Source organism: Tachyglossus aculeatus, chromosome 1 (assembly GCF_015852505.1).
Source record: "Tachyglossus aculeatus isolate mTacAcu1 chromosome 1, mTacAcu1.pri, whole genome shotgun sequence".
NCBI classification, from domain to species: Eukaryota; Metazoa; Chordata; class Mammalia; order Monotremata; family Tachyglossidae; genus Tachyglossus; species Tachyglossus aculeatus.
In genome coordinates this window covers 156,730,873-156,752,944 of record NC_052066.1, presented here as the reverse complement: position 1 = coordinate 156,752,944, position 22,072 = coordinate 156,730,873, and the positions used below count along the sequence as shown (strand labels likewise).

The 22,072-nt window shown below is 44.9% G+C and overlaps 1 protein-coding gene across 1 annotated transcript in view; it reads left to right on the top strand.

The window, feature by feature from the left end:
* Positions 1-20,351, top strand: part of SLC24A4 (solute carrier family 24 member 4) — a 157,072-nt gene extending 136,721 nt beyond the window's left edge. Inside the window, exons 14-17 of the mRNA XM_038747197.1 lie at positions 1,399-1,513; positions 6,524-6,636; positions 8,930-8,995; positions 18,695-20,351. Of these exons, the coding sequence (XP_038603125.1) occupies positions 1,399-1,513; positions 6,524-6,636; positions 8,930-8,995; positions 18,695-18,847 (447 nt within the window). The 3' untranslated portion in view covers positions 18,848-20,351. The remainder of the gene's footprint in view (positions 1-1,398; positions 1,514-6,523; positions 6,637-8,929; positions 8,996-18,694) is intronic.
* Positions 20,352-22,072: the final 1,721 nt, after the last annotated feature.

The window sequence follows — 22,072 nt, the reverse complement described above, 5'->3', positions numbered from 1 at the left end:
GGAGAAAACAATGGATTAAGTAGATACAAAATCTGCCCTCAAGGGTTTTACAATCTAGCCGAGGAGACCTACACTAAAATAAATTACAGGTGGTAGGGAGGACCAGGATTTAAAAGTATGGTTCTCCTCCTACCTCTCTGGCCACTCATTCTCAGGCTCTTTCACGGGCTCCTCCTCTGCCTTCCACCCCTTTACTGTGGGTGTCACTCAAGGTTCACTTCTGCCACTTGTCTGCTGTGTGACATTGGGCAAGTCACATACCTGCTCTGAGCCTCAGTTACCACATCTGTAAAATGGGGATTAAGACTGTGTCCAACCAGATCATCTCGTATCTACCCCAGCAGTTAGTACAGTGTCTGGTACATAGTAAGCACTTAAAAAATACCATTAAAAATAATATGGACAGGGACTGTGTCTGAAAATTATCTTGTATCCAACCCAGTGCTTTGGTGCATAGTAAGCACTTAATAAATGTAATACTAATAATTATTATTATTGTTATTACTGTTTTTAAGAAGCATGCTCCCAGTTTTAATTATCTTTCATCCCTTTAGTTATTTAAGTTAAAGTGTGGTTGCAAAGGCCAGTGCATTAGGAAATCGAGAGGACTATTTAAAGACTTCAACCTCCTGCTTTCATGTGTCAATTTTAGATCAATAAAATGCACGAGAATATTTTTAAACCCATGAATCACTTGCCCCCCAAATGGGAGGAATCCAATCCCACTTGAGTGATCTAAGTATCTTCATACATGAACTAATGACCTTAGTAACTTTGCCTGAGGCTTGAGAGTTATTCCACACCTCCGCTTTATTTGCTGATGATGGTATCTGTCAGATCTGATATCGATTGTTACATTTACTGCTCAATTTTGGTTTTTGCTATTTGCTCTGCTTTTTGATCCTCCTGTGCGCCCCAGACACTGAAATCAATAAAAACTCTGCCCAGAGACTCGAGTTAGAGCAAGTTTCATCATAAAATGGAGTCCTTAACCATAATAATGATAACAATAATGATGCTTCACACTTCCCTAGTGTCTTGTGTCTACAAAGAGCTTAACAAACACTGTTGATTCTTTTCTAAAAGCTCTACCATAAAATCTCCTGTGGAAACCATTTAAATCTGAATACTGTGACTGCTTTGTTTGCAAAAGCACCTTTCATTAGAGGCTTTCAAAGTGCCTCCCTAGTTCTAATACGGTGAGATAATAACTCCTATTATTTTCCAGTTTTCTTTGTCATGAGCTCAGAGAGTTTGGAGAGGTCTGTTTTTAGCTCATGCAACAGGGAGAGAGAGAAAACCATGGCTCAGGTGTGGGGGTTGTTCAGGCTACTGAGCAAAAAACAAATCCCTGCCGTTCCACAGCTGCAGTAACTTTGATTTTTCCATTTCCTCCAGGTGACTATTATTGGATACACCTTTGGGATCCCCGATGTGATCATGGGCATCACTTTTCTCGCTGCGGGGACCAGCGTGCCAGACTGCATGGCCAGCTTAATAGTAGCAAGACAAGGTACCCTTTCTCTTTGGTTCTGCCCTGACCTTACACTTAGATTCCAGAATCACCAGCACCACTGGGTAGATCGCTTTTGCACCCTCAGTAGTACACTGGCAGTAGATTCAATATGAGGAAATGGGCCCAGGACATGGAAGATCTGCTAGAGGGGTTAGTTGGAGCCATATGGTCTGGGGCTAACAGCACAACAAGGGACAACTTTTTTGTTTGCCCACTGTGGCTGGGATTATGTATCCCACAGTGGACTTTTCCAGTTACCCATGGGCTAATAGGTGAATTTCATCATTAGTGGCATCCTTTCGAATCTGAAGGGCAATGGGGCCTGATGCATATTGCTGTATGACACCCTCTGACAAGTGAGTTGAACCCAAGCTAAAGGCAGTGCCAGCATTGGATACGGGCAAACGGGCCTGTCCAAGATGCCAAAAAGGGAGTGACATGGGGCATTTATCACTGCTACCACTACCCATTAGCTCCCAGAAATATTCCATGCCCTGTGACCAAGCACAGTCCGAAATAATACCAGGGCCTGAAAATCCTTGGTGTGCACACACATCATGCTTTCCTCTCTCCTTTCCCTTTCTGACCCTCCACACACATATTGAGTTTTGACATGATAGGCCATGATTCAAACCAACCAGACCTTATTTGACCACCTAGTTTTCTGGTTCCTAAGCCTGATCTTGGGCAGAGGGGCAGGAGAAGGGACTCTTAATAGCCCAGTTTGGGAGGAAGTAAAGAGGAGCAAATGTGTTTCCTGCTCAAGGTTCATTTCCTCTTCCTGATCCCAAGGGACCAGGTTCTTCCCTACCCGAATCTACCAGTACATTTCTAAAGTGTTGAGGAAGGACTTGAAAAATCAGGTGTTCTGTAGAAGTGTGACAGGGTGGAGGGAGGGTAGTGTGTGTCCCTTTGCTAGGTAAAAAGTGGCCATTGCCCAGTTGATTGGAGGTGCTGAAAAGGGGGTGAGAAAGAGGAAGGCACATACTAACTGAGTTGTGCCTAGGCACAAAAGCCTTGGAGCGGTATGGTGGTGTGTCTAAGACTTTGATTTTTTTTTTAGACCAATGTATATAAATATATAGAAAAATTTGTGAACGAGCTAAGTTTTTAAACTCATTTGTAAGACATATATAAAATATGAATGTGTATATTTTTATCTTTAGAATAATAAATAACTGAGGTATTTGTTAAAATCTTACTCTATGCCCAGCACTGTATTATGCGCTGGATAGATACAAGACGGTCAGGTTAGACACAGTCCCTGTCCCACAAGGGGCTCCCAGTCTAAGGGGGAGGAAGAACAAGTATTAAGTCCTCATCCTATTGACAAGGAAATGGAGGCACAGAGAAGTTATGTGACTTACCCAGGATCACAAAGCAGGCAAACGTGACCTTGGGCAAGTCACTTAACTTCTTCAGTTTCGTTACTTGTAAAAAGTAGGGTTCATTCATTCATTCAATCGTATTTATTGAGCGCTTACTGTGTGCAGAGCACTGTGTGCATCAGGCAGAAACTCCTCACCCTGGGCTTCAAGGCTCTCCATCACCTCGCCCCCTCCTACCTCACCTCCCTTCTCTCCTTCTACAGCCCAGCCCGCACCCTCCGCTCCTCCACCGCTGATCTCCTCACTGTACCTCACTCTCGCCTGTCCCACCATCGACCCCCGGCCCACGTCATCCCCCGGGCCTGGAATGCCCTCCCTCTGCCCATCCGCCAAACTAGCTCTCTTCCTCCCTTCAAGGCCCTGCTGAGAGCTCACCTCCTCCAGGAGGCCTTCCCAGACTGAGCCCCTTCCTTCCTCTCCCCCTCGTCCCCCTCTCCATCCCCCCCATCTTACCTCCTTCTCTTCCCCACAGCACCTGTATATATGTACATATGTTTGTACATATTTTTTTACTCTATTTTATTTGTACATATCTATTCTATTTATTTTATTTTGTTAGTATGTTTGGTTTTGTTCTCTGTCTCCCCCTTTTAGACCGTGAGCCCACTGTTGGGTAGGGACTGTCTCTATATGTTGCCAATTTGTCCTTCCCAAGCGCTTAGTACAGTGCTCTGCACATAGTAAGTGCTCAATAAATACGATTGATGATGATGATGATGTACTAAGCGCTTGGGAAGTACAAGTTTGCAACATATAGAGACAGTCCCTACCCAACAGCAGGCTCACAGTCTAGAAGGGGGAGACAGACAACAAAACAAAACATATAAACCAAATAAAATAAATAGAATAAATTTGTACAAGTAAAATAAATAAATACATAGAGTAATAAAGATATACAAACATATATACATATATACAGGTGCTGTGGGGAGGGGAAGGAGGTAAGGCGGGGGGGGCTGGAGGGGGGGAGAGGAAGGAGGGGCCTCAGTCTGGGAAGGCCTCCTGGAGGAGGTGAGCTCTCAGTAGGGCTTTGAAGGGAGGAAGAGAGCTAGTTTGGCGGATGTGCAGAGGGAGGGCATACCAGGCCAAGGGGAGGACGTGGGCCAGGGGTCGATGGCAGGACAGGCGAGAACGAGGCACAGTGAGGAGTTTAGCGGCAGAGGAGCGGAGGGTGCAGGCTGGGCTGTAGAAGGAGAGAAGGGAGGTGAGGTAGGAGGGGGCGAGGTGATGGACAGCCTTGAAGCCGAGGGTGAGGAGTTTTTGCCTGATGCATAGGTTGATTGGTAGCCACTGGAGATTTTTGAGGAGGGGAGTAACATGCCCAGAGCGTTTCTGGACAAAGACAATCTGGGCATTGGCGTGAAGTATGGATTGAAGTGGAGATGGACAGGAGGATGGGAGATGGGAGAGGAGGCTGATGCAGTAATCCAGTCAGGATAGGATGAGAGATTGAACGAGTAGGGTAGCTGTTTGGATAGAGAGGAAAGGGCGGATCTTGGCGGTGTTATGGAGGTGAGACCAGCAGGATTTGGTGACGGATTGGATGTGAGGGGTGAACGAGAGAGCGGAGTCGAGGATGACACCAAGGTTGTGGGCTTGTGAGACGGGAAGGGTGGTAGTGCCGTCAACAGTGATGGGAAAGTCAGGGAGAGGGCAGGGTTTGGGAGGGAAGATAAGGAGTTCAGTCTTGGACATGTTGAGTTTTAGATGGCGGGCAGACATCCAGATGGAGATGTCCTGAAGGCAGTAGGAGATATGAGCCTCCAAGTATTTGATTACAGGAGGATTGTAGTCTATGGTTTTTCGGTTCACAGCCTTTCTCATCCGCTTCCCATCAAAGGTGAGCTGCTGCATTACCTGCTGCTGTGCAGAGTCAGGTCGCTTATAGAACAGCTGCCGAGGGGCTTGGTGTTGGAACCTTGGCATGTGGAAAAATCGAGGTGGAGAACCAATTTCCGTAGCCATGTTGACAATTTCTTTCTAGAAGACCAATGATACGTTTTGATTGAAGATTCATAAAGTTTAGTGTACCATACTCAGAATGAGGCGCTTCTGGCCCCAGATGGCCGTCATCTTCCCCTCACAGCCACCAGCCCGAATCCTACTCCCTCTCTTAGACTGTGAGGGTCTGCAAGGGTTAGATTGAGTCCAACTTGAGTATCTTATATCTATCCCAGAGCTTGGTAAAGAGCTTGGCATGTAATAAGTGCTTAACAAATTTCAAAAAATCTAGAAGCAGGGTTGGGATTAGAACCCAGGCCCTCTGACTCCTAGGCCCAGGCTCTTTCTACTAGACAATGCTGCTTCTCCATCTTTAAACAGGCCCACAGTGAGAGGGTAGGGAGATCAGGGACGTATGCAAGAAAATACAAGGGAGAAGAAGAGGTAGTTTGACAAAGTCAGCTGGAACAGAGAAGGGGAGAGACTTGTGGGGATGGGGAGAAACTGTCAGGGAAAGAACAAGTATATTTTTTAAGTATCATGAATGGTTTGTTAGAGTCATGATTTTATAAACTTCCCAGAGGAATTTAGCATTTCCAAGAACAAAATGCCATCTATATTTTAACTTATTTGACAGACTGGAAGGAACCACATTGGGAGGGGGCCTTCCATTTGAAGACATGAGCCCATCCATTTTTCTAGGTGATGAATGAACATAGAAGGAACAAGGTCTCTCATGTGACCTGAAGGAGAAATTGAGAGCAAATTCCCAAATGTTCAGTGGCACTCACTCCCACCCCTAACAAGAATTCAGCAGGTGAAAGAGGTCAATACCTTAACGGTGTTTAACTTGAATTCCTCCTGTCAGTAGTGAAGTGACAGGCTGGCTTCCCCTCCAGCTGACCATTGCTGACTTACACAAGAAAGGCACTTGAGAGAAAATGTACATTTCACACATACTTCATTCTTGGAAAGAAAGATTGTAGGGAATTTCAGCTCTGAGCTATTACTCTAGATTTTCCAAGCTATTGCTCCAGATGGGCAAAATCTAAATTTTGGGTCATGAACCAGAAGTAGCTACTTTGCAGAATATTTTTTCAGAGAAAGTTCACATCGTTACAAATAGAATATAATTCCCTTTAATAGCAAGGAAAGTCATAGAGAAGGATGACCAAGGGGGAGATCAATTGTTCTCCATTGTTACTGCCAAGATTTTACCTTTACTGAAAAAATTCTGCATCATGCCACTTTGGGGTTTATGTTTATTTTATTTGCTTATTTATTGATAATGAAGAAACTTGGGAGCTCACGTTGTTAGGGTGAAAAGGTCTGGAAGCTGATTGCATGCCGATTTGTTTTGACCGGGCTCAAGTAACAGTTCCTCTTGATGCATCGGGTAAACAGTCTGACTGGGGTGTTTATTTTTGTATCAGTGTGGTTTTGTAAATCTTATGCAGGTTATAAACAATCCTGGGGCTCCTGGCTGATTGCCAGGAGAGGAAAAGACACCACAATCTGGTCAACTAGTGTGGTAGGGTATTTTTAAATCAGGCCTCTGATTACCAAAGTCTCCCGAAGTGGGAATCTTTGCTCCAAAACCAGAGTAACAAGACTGTCCTGAGTGGATGCACTTGTACTGTGCTACTAGGTAATAACCATCTGGGTATTTCTTCTTCAGGCCTTGGCGATATGGCAGTGTCCAACACCATCGGAAGCAACGTGTTTGACATCTTAGTGGGCCTTGGAATACCGTGGGGATTGCAGACTATGGTTGTGAATTATGGATCCACTGTAGGTGTACATTTCTGACCTTTTAAATGTGAAACTGGATTCTAAGTTATTAAACCCATTAGAATAGTATTGGTGATGATACCATATATTTATATGCCAATTTTTTAATGGTATTTGTGAAGCATTTACAATGTGCCAGGCACTATTCTAAGTGCAGGGGTAGGTACAAGGTAATCAGGTTGGACCCAATCCATGTCCCACTTGAGGCTCATGGTTTTAATCCCCATTTTACTGGGAAAGTAACTCAGGAACAGAGAAATTAAGTGACTTGCCCAAGATCACACAGCAGACTAGAGGTGGAGTTGGGACTAGAACCTAGGTAATAATAATAATAATTACATTTGTTAAGCGCTTACTATGTGCGAAGCACTGTTCTAAGCACTGGGGGGTACAAGATGATCAGGTTGTCCCATGTGGGGCTCACAATATTAATCCCCATTTTACAGATGAGGTAACTGAGGCACAGAGGAATTAAGTGGCTTGCCTAAGGTCACACAGCTGACAAGTGGCAGAGCCAGGATTCGAGCCCATGACCTCTGACTCCCAAGCCTGTGCTCTTTCCTCTGAGCCATGCTGCTTCTCAAAATATCAAACACAAGAACCCGATGAGCTTAAAAGTAAAACACCGAAGCAGTAGTTATAAACATTTCAAAAGGTCCCTCTGACTCCCAGGTTTGTGCTCTATCCAGTAGGCTATGCTACTTCTCTTTTTCCCAAAGAACAGGTAGAGCTGGTTTGCCCATTTTACAGAGCAGGAAACCAAGGCCCAAAGGGATGAATTGGGAGTTGAAAATGTGCAGTTCTATCAGAATTGCAAGAATTTCCAAGAAAAAATGGTCTCTCACATGGTCTCTGGTCATTTGTCCTCCCCCTGCCGTTCCTATTAATGTAAATGATACCACCATACTCCCTCTCTCATAAATCCATAACCTCAGCATTATTCCTGATTCATCTCTGTTTCATTTAACCCACACATTCAATCTGTCACCAAATCCTGTCAGTTCTATCTTGACAACATCTCTAAAATCTGCCCTTTTTCTCTCCATCCAAACTACCACGGTAATCCAAGCATTTATATCCCAGCTTGACTAATGCATCAACCTCCTCACAGCTTCCTGGATCTTCCTACTCCAATCCTTACTTCCCTCTGCTGCCGGGGTCATTTCCCTAAAAAAATTTCAGCCCGTGTCTCCCCACTCCTCAAAAACCTCCAGTGGTTTCCCCTCCACTTCCTCATCAAAAAGAAACACCTTACCATTGGCTTTAAGGCTCTCAATCACCTTGCCTATATGACTTCCTACTGCAAACCAGCCTGCACATTTCACTCCTCTAATGCGAGTTTAGTAACTGTACTGAGATCTCATCTATCTCATTGCCAACCTCTAGTTCGCGTTCCCCCACTGGCCTGGAATTCCCTCCCCCTTCATATTTGACAGGCCACCACTCTCCCACCATAAAAGCCCTCTTAAAATCACAGCTTTTCCAAGAGGCCTTCCCTGACTGAGCTCTCAGTTCCCCTCCCTGCCTTTCCTTCTGCATCCCCTGTGCTCTTGGCTCTGTACCATTTAGGCACCGCACCACACTTTAGACTCTGCCATTTCCCTTTCTGCCATTTATGGTAAAGTCTGTCTCTCCCTCTAGACTGTAAACTCCTTCTGGTCAGTGATCATATCTACCAACCCTATTGAATTGTACTTTCCCAAGTGCTTAGTACTGAGCTCTACACATAGTAAGCACTCAATAAATATTATTGATTGATTTAAGATGGACTACTTTAGAGCCAAAGAGAGTGGATTTGTCTCAGAAGTCCCCACTAGTGCTAATTCTTTAAAGTGGATTGTTATGTCATTACAAAGCAGAATTACAAACTCAGAAGCTGATTTTTGGAAAAAAGGTTGTGAAAAATATAAACCTTTTTTAAAAGGGGAGGGTGGATATTTTTAACAGCCTGGTCTAGGGGATAGAGCACAGGCCAGGGCATCAGAAGGACCTCGGTTCTAATCCCAGCTCTGACATGAGTCTACTGTGTGACCTTGTGCAAGTCACTTTACTTCTCAGTGCCTCAGTTACCCGATTTGAAAAATGGGGATTAAGACTGTGAGTCCCATGTGGGACAGGGAGGGGGTCCAACCCAATTACCTTGTATCTACCCCAGCGCTTAGTTCAGTGCCTGACACATACTAAGCATTTAACAAATACCATTATTATTATTATTATTATTATTATTATTATTATATTATTTTTTTTTAGTTGTATGGAAGAAGTTTAAACTGTTTAACCCTCATTTTCATAGGTGAAGATAAATAGCAAAGGACTGGTCTACTCAGTTGTGCTTTTGCTGGGATCCGTAGCACTTACTGTAAGTTTTTTTTGTATTTCTATTTTAATGTGGAATCCTTATGTATGTTCCTTTTATATATGGGAATCAGAGTGGCTTAGTGGAAAGAGTATGGGCTTGGAAGTCAGAGGACCTGGGTTCTAATCCTGACTCTGCCAGTTGCCTCCTGTGTGACCTCAAGCAAGTCACTTCACTTCTCTGTGCCTCAGTTTTCTTAACTGTAAAATGGGGATCCAAAATCTGTTCTCCCTACTACTTAGACTGTGAGCGCTATGTGGGACAGGGACTGTGTGTGACCTGATTAGCTTGTATTTACCCCAGAGCATAGAACAGTGCTTGACACGTGGTAAATGCTTAACAGATACCATAAAAACCTTAAAAATCAACTTACTGAAATACTTTAGATATCTTGGACAAACACAGTCATTTTTGAAATTCCCCCTGTCCTTTTCTCTCTTCCTGTAATTATCTCCTTTCCACTCTCCTCTCCTTCTCCAACCTTCAATTTTTTCTGCCATTTCCTATGTCTTCCTTTTGCCTATAACTTGCCTTCCTGTCCCACTACTCTGTCCTTCATATCTCCTCTCTATGCCTCTCCTCATTTTCCTTTCCATTCCTCGTATTTCCCTTCACTTAATTTTCTTCTGATCTCTAGTCCTCTTGTAGGGAGTGCAGTTTGTGTAACAAATGTTTGGGTGGATTACAGATGCCTAAGCAATCTATCGTATCTACCAATCCTTAGTAGACGGTGTTGAATTACAAGTTGACATAATGCTTTGCCCCTATGATTGACATCTGCCAGTATTATGACACAGTCTGACTCCAGCCTGGCACCTGCCCCCAACAATCCATTCCTCGGTCAGCTTCATAGGGAGGGTCAGGGCAGCCTTTGCCCCCGACCCCTGCCTCGGGGTTCAGCTGTGGAGGAAAGGACCCAAGGAACAGGTCTCGAAGTCAGGCATCTGTGAGCCGAGTTCCCACCCCTCAAACATTCCCCATCCTTGTGATCTACACACATCCCCAAATGACTAAGACTGTGAGCCCCACGTGGGACAGGGACTGTGTCCAACCTGATTAGCTTGTGTATCCGCTCCAGTGCTTAGTATAGTGCCTGGCACATAGTAAGCGCTTAACAAATCCCATAATTAATTATTATTATTATCCCTGATGGAGGAAATCACACACGCTTGTCTCCGGTGGTGGAAACCACAAGCCAGAGACTCCGCCCCTCCTACTCCTGCTGTGAGGGTCAGCTATGGATGAAGGGACCCAGGGAAGAGGTCTTGAAGGTGGGCGCCCACCCTCCCAATCTGCTCCCTGTCCCTGTATTCCACGTGTGTCCTTGGTGGAGGAAACTACACATCAGAGACTCTTCCACTCCCCCTGCCCCCGCCATGGGGATCAGTCATATGACACAATCTGATGCCAACTGCAGATGAATAGGGTATCAGATTAGAGAAGCAGCATGGCATAATGGATAGAGCACAGGCCTGAGAGTCAGAAGGTAATGGGTTCTAATCCTGCCTCCGCCACTTGTCTGCTGTGGTGACGTTGTCCACGTCACTTAACTTCTCTGTGCCTCAGTTATCTCATCTGTAAAATGGGGAATAAGACCGTGAACCCCATATGGGACAACCTGATTACCTTGTATTCATTCATTCATTCATTCAGTCGTATTTATTGAGCGCTTACTTTGTGCAGAGCACTGTACTAAGCGCTTGGGAAGTACAAGTTGGCAACATATAGAGACAGTCCCTACGCAACAGTGGGCTCACAGTCTTAGAACAGTGCTTGGCACATAGTAAGAGCTTAACAAATATCATAGTTATTATTATTATTATCAGCTCTGAGGCAAGGAACCTGAGACAGAGATGAAACACATAATCAAAAGGAAGGCAGCTGCTTATTAATCAATTCCTAGGTAATTGAAAATGAGAGAAGAGCATAGTTTAAGGAGTCTTAAAGTCTCTTTCCCACCTGCCTTTCCCACACCCACCCTACCTTCAGTTCAGGACAGGGCCACCCCCAGTCCACATGCCTTGACATGGAGGGAGGTCTGGTAGCCTTGGTCCCTTCCTCTGAATCTGACCCCCGGGGCGGGTGCAACAGGAAGAGGCTGCCCGGAGTCACAGAAGGTCCTGCCTACCTCTTCCCCAGTTGCAAGATCAGGCAAGTTGGTTATTTAAACTATGAAAACAATTGATCAGGAGCCAAACCATTTGATTAAAGTGTCATACCACAAAATGCAACAGTCCATCATGGAACCCTACCATCCTTTCAGTCCTCCCTGGCCCATCAAAAACCAAAATTTAAAAACTATTAACTGACATAAAGGACTGTCTTCTGTAGACTGTAAGCCTGTTGTGGGCAGGGAACAGTCGGCTAATTCTGTTCCATTTTACTCTCCCAAGCACTTAGTACAGTGCTCTGCACATAGTAAGCACTCAATAAATATCATTGATGGATTGATGGGACACCCCCCCCTTCTTCTTATCATGTGATTGCTTTGTAGCCTCAGTCCTCAGTTGTTGTTGTTTTCCCTGTGCTCTCTGTGTCACTCTTCCTGTCTACCCTTTTTCAGTTTTTTCTTACTTTCTGGGCCCTCTGCCTTCAAAAACTCCTCACCCTTGGCTTCAAGGCTCGCCATCACCTCGCCCCCTCCTACTCACCTCCCTTCTCTCCTTCTACAGCCCACCCCCCCAAGCATCTGCCGCTAATCTCCTCACTGTGCCTCGTTCGCACCTGTCCTGCCATCAACCCCCGGCCCACATCATCCCCCAGCTTGGAATGCCCTCCCTCCGCACATCCGCCAAGATAGCTCTCTTCCTCCCTTCAAAGCCCTATTGAGAGCTCACCTCCTCCAGGAGGCCTTCCCAGACTGAGCCCCTCCTTCCTCTCCCCCTCCTCCCCTTCCCCATCCCCCTGCCTTACCTCCTTCCCCTCCCCACAGCACCTGTATATATGTATATATGTTTGTATGTATTTATTACTTTATTTTATTTGTACATATTTATTCTATTTATTTTATTTTGTTAATATGTTTTGTTTTGTTGTCTGTCTCCCCCTTCTAGACTGTGAGCCCGCTGATTGGGTAGGGACTGTCTCTATATGTTGCCAACTTGTACTTCCCAGGCACTTAGTACAGTGCTCTGCACACAGTAAGTGCTCAATAAATATGATTGAATGAATGAATGAATGAATACCTTACCTGCTCTCTGCCTTTCCGCCTACTCTGCTTCCTTTCCCTACCCATAAAGGTACAAGGAGCCACTGGCTGTGTAGAAAATGAACCTCCTTCTGTGGTATTAAGTGCTTACTATGGGCCAAAGCAAGCACTGTGCTAAGTGTGGAGGTAGATACAATATAAGCAGATTAGGCACGGTACTTATTCCATTTGGGGCTCGAAGTCTGATGAGGGAGGGAGAACAGGGCCAGAGAGCAGATTGTCCTCTTTAAGAAGTCCACTTTGGCTACCATGATCATGGAAGAGGTAGATAGGAGTCATACAGTCATACAGTCAGTAACCTTGCCCTCTCCACAAAGGTCATACTTACAAGTCACGTGCTTCACAGTTGCATAAGAATTTTGCCCCATTCTGAGACAGAGAGATGGGTGACACTGTTTCTGGTTTGTGGATTTATAGATTTCAGGTAAATGCCCAACCATGGGTTTGGAGGAGAAATCGAAATTAAGTTCTTCAGTTGTTCATTATCTTGAGGGAAAGACATGACATGGATAGTTGAAAGCTACAGCTAAACTATGACCCCTTTTTTAGCCATTAGTTTCTGCATTCTTGCCTACTAATGTCAAAGATGCAAAGTCCTCGCCCCATCCTGTTCACCGCCTGGTGGAAGCACTACTTTGAGGTGAATTGCCCGAAAGGTAAGCAGCGAGAGGGCAAAGGAAGAGATGCAGAGCCTGGTTAATCCATAAAAGGAAATTCTGCCACAGGCTGAGTAGCCTTCAGCGCTTTATGGCAACATAGAGCTAGCCTTTGTTTTTGAAGATCGCATCTATGTGACCAACTGTAATAATAATAATAATAATAATAATAATGGTATTTGTTAAGCACTTACTATGTGCAGAGCACTGTTCTAAGCACTGGGGGGATACAAGGTGATCAGGTTGTCCCACATGGGTCTCACAATCTTAATCCCCATTTGACAGATGAGGTAACTGAGGCACAGAGAAGTGAAGTGACTTGTCCAAAGCTACACAGCCGATAAGTGGCGGAGCTGGGATTAGAACCCATGACCTCTGACTCCTAAGGCCAGGCTCTTTCCACTGAGCCACGCTGCTTCTCTGAAACTGTAACTGAAAAGACTGTTGTGAGGCCACGGACACACCCCTGCTGCATTGTTTGCTCTTAAGCAGAGAACCTAGCTGCATTAATGGGTGTGTCCCAAACAGAGCCTGACACTGGCCCCCGGGTCTTTGCTGGAAGATAGCAGCCTCCTCCCGATTGCTGATTGGGTCACCCGGCATCAGTCATTCAGTTGAACGTATTGAGAGCTCACTGTGTGCCCAGCACTGTACTTGGTGCTTGGGAGAGTACAATATAAGAGTTGGTAGACATATTCCCTGCCCACATTGAGTTCATAGTCTTGAGGGATTCATTCATTCATTGTCGCATTTATTGAGCGCTGACTCTGTGCAGAACATCATCATCATCATCATCAATCATATTTATTGAGAGCTTACTGTGTGCAGAGCACTGTACTAAGCGCTTGGGAAGTACAAGTTGACAACATATAGAGACAGTCCCTACCCAACAGTGGGCTCACAGTCTCAAAGGGGGAGACAGAGAACAAAACCAAACATACTAACAAAATAAAATAAATAGAATAGATATGTACAACTAAAATAAATAAATAAATAAATAAATAGAGTAATAAATATGTACAAACATATATACATATATACAGGTGCTGTGGGGAAGGGAAGGAGGTAAGATGGTGGGGATGGAGAGGGGGACGAGGGGGAGAGGAAGGAAGGGGCTCAGTCTGGGAAGGCCTCCTGGAGGAGGTGAGCTCTCAGCAGGGCCTTGAAGGGAGGAAGAGAGCTAGCTTGGCGGATGGGCAGAGGGAGGGCATTCCAGGCCCGGGGGATGACGTGGGCCGGGGGTCGATGGTGGGACAGGCGAGAACGAGGTACGGTGAGGAGATTAGCGGAAGAGGAGTGGAGGGTGCAGGCTGGGCTGTAGAAGGAGAGAAGGGAGGTGAGGTAGGAGGGGGCGAGGTGATGGAGAGCCTTGAAGCCCAAGGTGAGGAGTTTCTGCCTGATGCACAGATTGATTGGTAGCCACTGGAGATTTCTGAGGAGGGGAGTAACATGCCCAGAGCGTTTCTGGACAAAGACAATCTGGGCAGCAGCATGAAGTCTGGATCGAAGTGGGGAGAGACACGAGGATGGGAGATCAGAGAGAAGGCTGATGCAGTAGTCCAGACGGGATAGGATGAGAGCTTGAATGAGCAGGGTAGCAGTATGGATGGAGAGGAAAGGGCGGATCTTGGCAATGTTGTGGAGCTGAAACCGGCAGGTTTTGGTGACGGCTTGGATGTGAGGGGTGAATGAGAGAGCGGAATCGAGGATGACACCAAGGTTGCGGGCTTGTGAGACGGGAAGGATGGTAGTGCCGTCAACAGAGATGAGAAAGTCAGGGAGAGGGCAGGGTTTGGGAGGGAAGACAAGGAGTTCAGTCTTGGACATGTTGAGTTTTAGGTGGCGGGCAGACATCCAGATGGAGATGTCCTGAAGGCAGGAGGAGATGCGAGCCTGGAGAGAGCGGGAGAGAGCAGGGGCAGAGATGTAGATCTGGGTGTCATCAGCGTAGAGATGATAGTTGAAGCCGTGGGAGCGAATGAGGTCACCAAGGGAGTGTGTGTAGATCAAGAACAGAAGGGGACCAAGCACTGAAACTTGAGGAACCCCCACATTAAGGGGATGGGAGGAGGAGCCTGCAAAAGAGACTGAGAATGAACGACCGGAGAGATAAGAGGAGAACCAGGAGAGGACGGAGTCTGTGAAGGCAAGGTCAGATAGTGTGTTGAGGAGAAGGGGGTGGTCCACAGTGTCGAAGGCAGCTGAGAGGTCAAGGAGTATTAGGACAGAGTATGAGCCGTTGGATTTGGTGAGCAGGAGGTCATTGGTGACCTTTGAGAGGGCAGTTTCCGTGGAATGTAGGGGACGGAAGCCAGACTGGAGGGGGTCGGGGAGAGTGTTGTTGTTGAGGAATTCGAGGCAGTGCGTATAGACAACTCGTTCAAGGAGTTTGGAAAGGAATGGTAGGAGGGATATGGGGTGATAACTAGAAGGTGAGGTGGGGTCAGGAGAGGGTTTTTTTTAGGATGGGAGAGACATGAGAGAGAACACTGTACTAAGCGCTTGGAAAATACAATTCGGCAACAGATAGAGACAATCCCTACCTAACAACGGGCTCACAGTCTAGAAGGGGGAGATAGAAAACAAAACAAAACAGACAGGCATCTGTGGCATCAAAATAGATAAATCTGTGGCTCAGAGGCAAGAGCCCGAGCTTTGGAGTCAGAGGTCATGGGTTCAAATCCCGGCTCCACCACTTGTCAGCTGTATGACTTTGGGCAAGTCACTTAACTTCTCTGTGCCTTAGTTACCTCATCTGTGAAATGGGGATTAAGACTGTGAGCCCCCTGTAGGACAACCTGATCACCTTGTAACCTTCCCAGCACTTAGAACAGTGCTTGGCACATAGTAAGTGCTTAATAAATGCCATTATTATTATTATTATTATAAATAGAATTATAGATATAGACACATCATTAATAAAATGAATTGAATAATAAATATGTACAAATATACACAGTGCTGTGGAGAGGGGAAGGGGGTACAGTGGAGGAGGTAGGGGAGATGGGGAGGGGAAGAAGAGCAGAGGAAAAGGGGGCTTCATCTGGGAATGCCTCCTGGAGGAGGTGAGCTCTCAGTAGGGCTTTGAAGGGGGGAAAAGAGCTAGTTTGGCGGTTGTGGGGAGGGAGGCCAGGGGGAGGACATGGGCCGGGGGTCGACAGCAGGACAGGTGAGAATGAGGCACAGTGAGGAGGTTAGTGGCAGAGGGATGGAGTGTGCGGGCTGGGCTGTAGAAGGAGAGAAGGGAGGTGAGGTAGGAGGGGGCAAGGTGACAGAGAGCTTGAAATCAATAGTGAGGAGTTTTTGCTTCAAGTAAAGGTTGATAGGCAACCACTGGTGATTTTTGAGGAGGGGGGTGACATGCCCAGAGTGTTTCTGTAGAAAGTTAATCTGGACAGCAGAGTGAAGTATAGACTGAAGCGGGGAGAGACAGGAGGTTGGGAGATCAGAAAGGATGCTGATAAAAATAATAATGTTGTTTGTTAAACACTTACTATGTGCCAAGCACTGTTCTAAGCACTGGGATATTTACAAGGTAATCAGGCTGTCCCACATGGGGCTCACAGTCTTCATCCCCATTTTACAGATGAGGTAACTGAGGCACAGAGAAGTTAAGTGACTTGCCCAAGGTCACACAGCTGACAAGTGGCAGAGTCAGGATTAGAACCCATGACCTCTTACTCCCAAGCCTGGGCTCTTTCCACAGTCCAGTCAGGATAGGATGAAAGATTGTTACCACAAGATAGAAGTTTGGATAGAGAGGAAAGGGCAGATCTTGGCGATGTTGTGAAGATGAGACTGGGAGGTTTTGTGATAGATTGGATGTGTGGGGTGAATGAGAGAGTGGAGTCAAGGATGACATCAAAGTTGTGGACTTGTGAGATGGGAAGGATGGTTGTGCCATCCACAGTGATGGGAAAATCAGGGAGAGGACATGATTTGGGAGGGAAGATAAGGAGATTAGTCTTAGACATGTTGAGTTTAATGTGGCAGGAGGATATCCAGGTGGAGATGTCCTAAAGGCAGGAGAAGATACAAGCCTGGAGGGAGGGAGAGAGAACAGGGGAAGAGATATAGATTTGGGTGTCATCTGTGTAGAGATGATAGTTGAAGCCATGGGAGCAAATTAGTTCACCAAGGGAGTGAGCATAGATGGAGAACAGATGGGGACCAAGAACTTACCCTTGAAGAACCCCTACAGTTAGGGGATGGTGGGGGAGGAGGAGCCGTGAAGGAGACTGAGAATGAATGGCCAGAGAGATAAGAGGAGAACAAGGAGAGGACAGAGTCCGTGAAGCCATGGTGTTGAGGAGAAGGGGATGGTCCACAGTGTCAAAGTCTAAAAGTCTTTTAGACTGTGAGCCCACTGTTGGGTAGGGACTATCTCTATAAGTTGCCAACTTGTACTTCCCAAGCACTTAGTACAGTGCTCTGCACACAGTAAGCGCTCAGTAAATACGATTGATTGATTGATTGAAAGGCAGCTGAGAGGTCAAGGAGGATTAGGGTAGAGTAGGAGCCATTGGATTTGGCAAGAAGAAGGACATTGGTGACCTTTGAGAGGGCAGGTTAGGTGGAGTAGAGGGGACAGAAGCCAGATTGGAGGGGGTCCAGGATAGAGTTGGAGTTGAGGAATTTGAGGCAGCCAATGTAGACCACTTGCTCAGGAGTTTGGAAAGGAAGGGTAGCAGGGAGATAGGGAGATAACTGGAGGGGGCAGTGGGGTCAAGAAAGAGGTTTTTTTAGGATGGGGGAGACGTGGGCATGTTTGAAGGCAGAGGGGAAGAAGCTGTTGTCCCTTTGGGATGCCAGGGTTGAATTTGGCAGGGATCAGGCAATGTTTAGGGAACTTTTCTTAACCTCTCACCCATTTGGGGGGGAGCTGTGCATTCCAAATGGAACTGATATGACACCACTGCTACCTCTTCAGCGACCAGGTCACCATTATCCTGAGCTCCCTATTTGCAAAGGACTTTAGTTTAAGGGGAAGGGGAGCAGATATCCCATCACCAGGATCCTGTGAGCTTGGACTTCTCATCCAGTAGAGGGGGTGGACTGTAAGCTCATCCTCTCAACTCTAAGTCATTATGTCTGCTAATTTTGCTGTATTGTACTCTCCCAAGTACTTAGTACAGCTCTCAATAAATCCATTGATTGATTGATGCTTTGCCCAGAGCCATCCATAGTTTCCTGGTCAATCCCCCAGGGCTGAAAAGAATTTTCAAGGGAAAACTCAAAACCTAAAAGTCACCTCCCTGAAACCACTCCCCTTTTTGCCACTTTCTTTCCTAATACCAGTCCTCTGTAGGACTTCCTCTTCTCTGGCCACCTGCAAGCTACGGGAGTGGCAGTTGGACTGTTTTCAGCCTCAGGAAGCTAGCATATCTGACACCCATCCAACTCTGCCACCTGGCTAGTCCTAGCCCTAGCCCTGGCTAAAACATGTCCCCAGTGGGCCAACCAATTTTTAGTTTATGGGATGAGCTGAAGAGGCCTGTTGTAGAAGATGGATGTTAGTGTGTCTTCTCCTCAGGGAGAGTTGGCTGCCTCTCCTATCTTGTTCTCCTTTGGGACTAAGGCACTTAGGTCATGCTGAGTTGAAATCTCCATTCAACAACCAGCCATGCCATCAGAGGCTAAATGCTCGTGGCCAGGCTGGAGTCCAGGGCTCTCTCCTTTCCTGCTCCGGTTTTGCAAACTTTTTCCTTGAGAGATCTCAGAAAATAAAACCTTAGGTAAATGTTCAGTGAGCAGTTTTCCAACATGGAAACATTCATTTCTGGTGACATGGTGGGAGGTGTTCCCCAAAGGCCTAATGCTGGCTTTCTGTATTTGCAGGTGCTTGGGATCCATCTAAATAAATGGAAACTCGACAAGAAACTTGGCCTCTACGTGTTGGTCCTATATGCCGTTTTCCTGTGCTTTTCGATAATGATAGAGTTTAATGTCTTCACTTTTGTCAACTTGCCAATGTGCCGAGAAGATGATTAACCTGAAGCTACGGGCATGAGGGGGTCGGAGCTGTTTTGGAGACCGTGCCCGACAAAAGGCGGGGGGCATTTTACTTCTCTGCTTTTTCATCTCCAAAGGAATGGCATTCCTGCATTGCCACCTAGCAGTCAACTCCTCCCTCTGATGGAAGGACAAGAAAACAGTGGTCTGTGGGGCTATGCCAGTGACATGAGTCGATCATGGAATTTTCCTTCTCTCTGGAGTTTCCTTCTCACAGACCCTTCCTTGGGACTGGTGTAAAGGAACCTTACAATGACAGAGGTGCAATGCTAAAGATTCCTTGTGACTTCCTGTCTCCTTGAAACACAAGAAGGCAAACACAAGACAAGTGTGCAAGTGCACACGCATGCACACACACACTCAAAGAGACACACTTGCACTTTTTATCTACTAGAGCTCATCTTTTATCATCTGGCATTTACTCTTGGAAGTAAGGCTACCTGGATCAGAATTCTGCTTGCTCAGTGAAGGCACAAGTCATATTTATTGAGTGCTTACTATGTGCAGAGCACTGTGCTAAGCAGTTGGTAAAGTACAATATAACAGAGTTCACAGAATGTGTCCACAAACGTCGCTTTTGAGTGTAACAGCAAGACCAGAATTTTTATTTTGTGATGCAGCACGAACAATTGAGAAAGTTTCTCTTCTCCAAGTGTTTGACTTCTGGAGCAAGGATATTTACAAGCCTGAACCTTGACTGAGTGGTTTATCACTTTCTTTTGAAACATTTGAAAAACACAGTTTCTTCAAAGGAAGATGTGAAAACTGTGAATGTTGTATCACTTCTGATGATGCACTCTGAGAATACTCTATAAATAGTTCAGAATAAAATATGTAATCATACTTGAAAATGTATTACACCATTGGAAAAGAACATTTTACAAATCAAAAGCTAATATTGATTAAGAATTGACATTACAGAACATCTTGTACTTGACACTAGAAAAGTTCAGTTTCATATTTGCAAGAAATCAAATCAGGTGCTAGACTGACTAAATGGAAAGTAGAATTAATGGCTAAAATACTTCTCACCTGTTCACATTTCAAACCTTCTCTATGCTGTAGTGTACTGTGGATTTAGCTTTGTCATTTCATTGTTAATTTTCTGTTTTTGAAACTTCCATTCAGTTGCAACGTTTGCTGCACCTCCTCAGCCTTCATATAGATCTCTGGGCAGTGCAGGAAATACTGGAGAATGACAAGAGTAAAGATAAATACGATTGAATGAATATCCTGGGGGTGGGGGGTGGGGAGAAATCCTTCATCTAGTTGGATGGGGAAACTTAACAAGTCACCACTTATAGTAATTTAGAACTGGAAAACAACAACAACAACCTCATAAGATATTGTGTGTGACACTAATGGGCAATATGCTAATTCAGAATAGATTCCACAAAATAATTAGCATATTTTAAAACTGCCACATAGCTCTGAAATATATATTTAAAAGATATATGAATACAAACCATCAAGGTTTCTAAAAACAAGCACAATTAATTTTATACATAGATTTTTAAAAAAATTTTTAAATGTTTATATGGCAAATCTTTATCAGATTACTATTTGATGCATTTTTAAGCCTTGAATATTTTGCACTCAAAAGTACATAGGAACTGCCCATAATAAAGTTCAGAAAATAATTTTTCATAAACCACTGGAAAATATACCTTGGCTTATGATTTTCCTTTTGGCAGAATAAACCCAAATACAGTAACTCAACAGATAAATCCTTCTGAAGCAAGTTGTAGATGCTACTTGTCCTGAGTGATCAGGCTGTGCTGTTTATGGCTAGGCCTGACCACCTTCGAGTGAGGGACCACTTGCTCTTGGCTGCTTCTCCGCATGAATATGAAAAGCATTTGTGTCTCATTGTAAGGTCTGTTAAACATAGGTTGAAAAAACAGGTAGGTGAGCATAACCTGATAGCACCTTCCTGTTCTTGAGAAAGGATGTCAGTATTAATAGCAGACCCAAGTTGTGGTTTTTGGTTTACTTCACTTCATTGTTGCATTAGTCAGGTCTCAAGTCATGTTACATGTGTGTTTTTATGATCTAACGGGCAGCTGGGTAATATTTACATATATATATATATACATATATATATATGTATGTATATATTCATTGTATAATCAATTACCCAGATGCAATGATATGAGCAAGTTTCAAGGGCTCCAGATGACTTCTGTACCCTTCCCTTGAGAAAGTCCATACAGGAGTAATCATTTCTACCAGTTTCCTGTTGCAGACTTTCCTTTAGGGGTGGTTAGAAAGGGCACCTCATCAGATATTTCACAGAGTCTACGAGTCTCTGGTCCTCATCCATGGTTCCTCCAAAGTCTCATGGTGTAATGAATAGAGAATGGGCCTGGGAATCAGAAGGTCATAGGTTCAAATCCTGGTGTCACATGCCTGCTGTGTGACCTAGGGCAAGTCACTTTACTTCTCTGTGCCTCAGTTACCTCATCTGTGAAATGTGGAATGAGACTGTGAGCCCCACATGGGACAGGGACCGTGTCCTACCTGATTTGCTTATATCCACCCCAGCGCTTAGTACAGTGCTTGGCACATAGTAAGCGCTTAACAAATACCACAATTATTATTATTATTATTATATGTGTGGAAATAATTGGAGGGAGTTTTAGCAGCAGTGACCAAAGAGAGCAAAACATAGTTCCCACAGAGCAACAAGGCCCAGCGCTACCCCAAACCTCCTGGTTCCCTCTCTAATAACCAAAAAGCAATTCCTGCCAAAGGGCAGTTCTGCATTTCAGAAAATCATTTTGATACTGTGGAAAGATTTCTTTTAAAATAATGGTTTGACAGAGACCTTGTAAACCCATAGTGACTCATAAATACATTATTTTGAAAGTAGAAAATACCAATGTTTATTTTTAATGGATAGAACCTCATAGATCATTTTCTTTTGAATTTGTGCCAATGTAATTCCATTCAGAACACTACAAATTGAATATAGAACATTTAGGTGAAAGGATTCTTTTCAAAGAGAAGGGTAAATGAAGTACTAGAGAAATATGTCGGAATGGTAAAACTGTAAAAACAGCTTTTATTAACCTTGTTCGCAAATAGCGTTTTATTTGTGGCATGGCATTATGCCCCTATTTAAATCCTGAAGCTGAATCAGTGGGAGTTCTGATGGGTGAAGAAAACAAACAGAACACCTTTCAATAGCCAAGGAGCTATAGA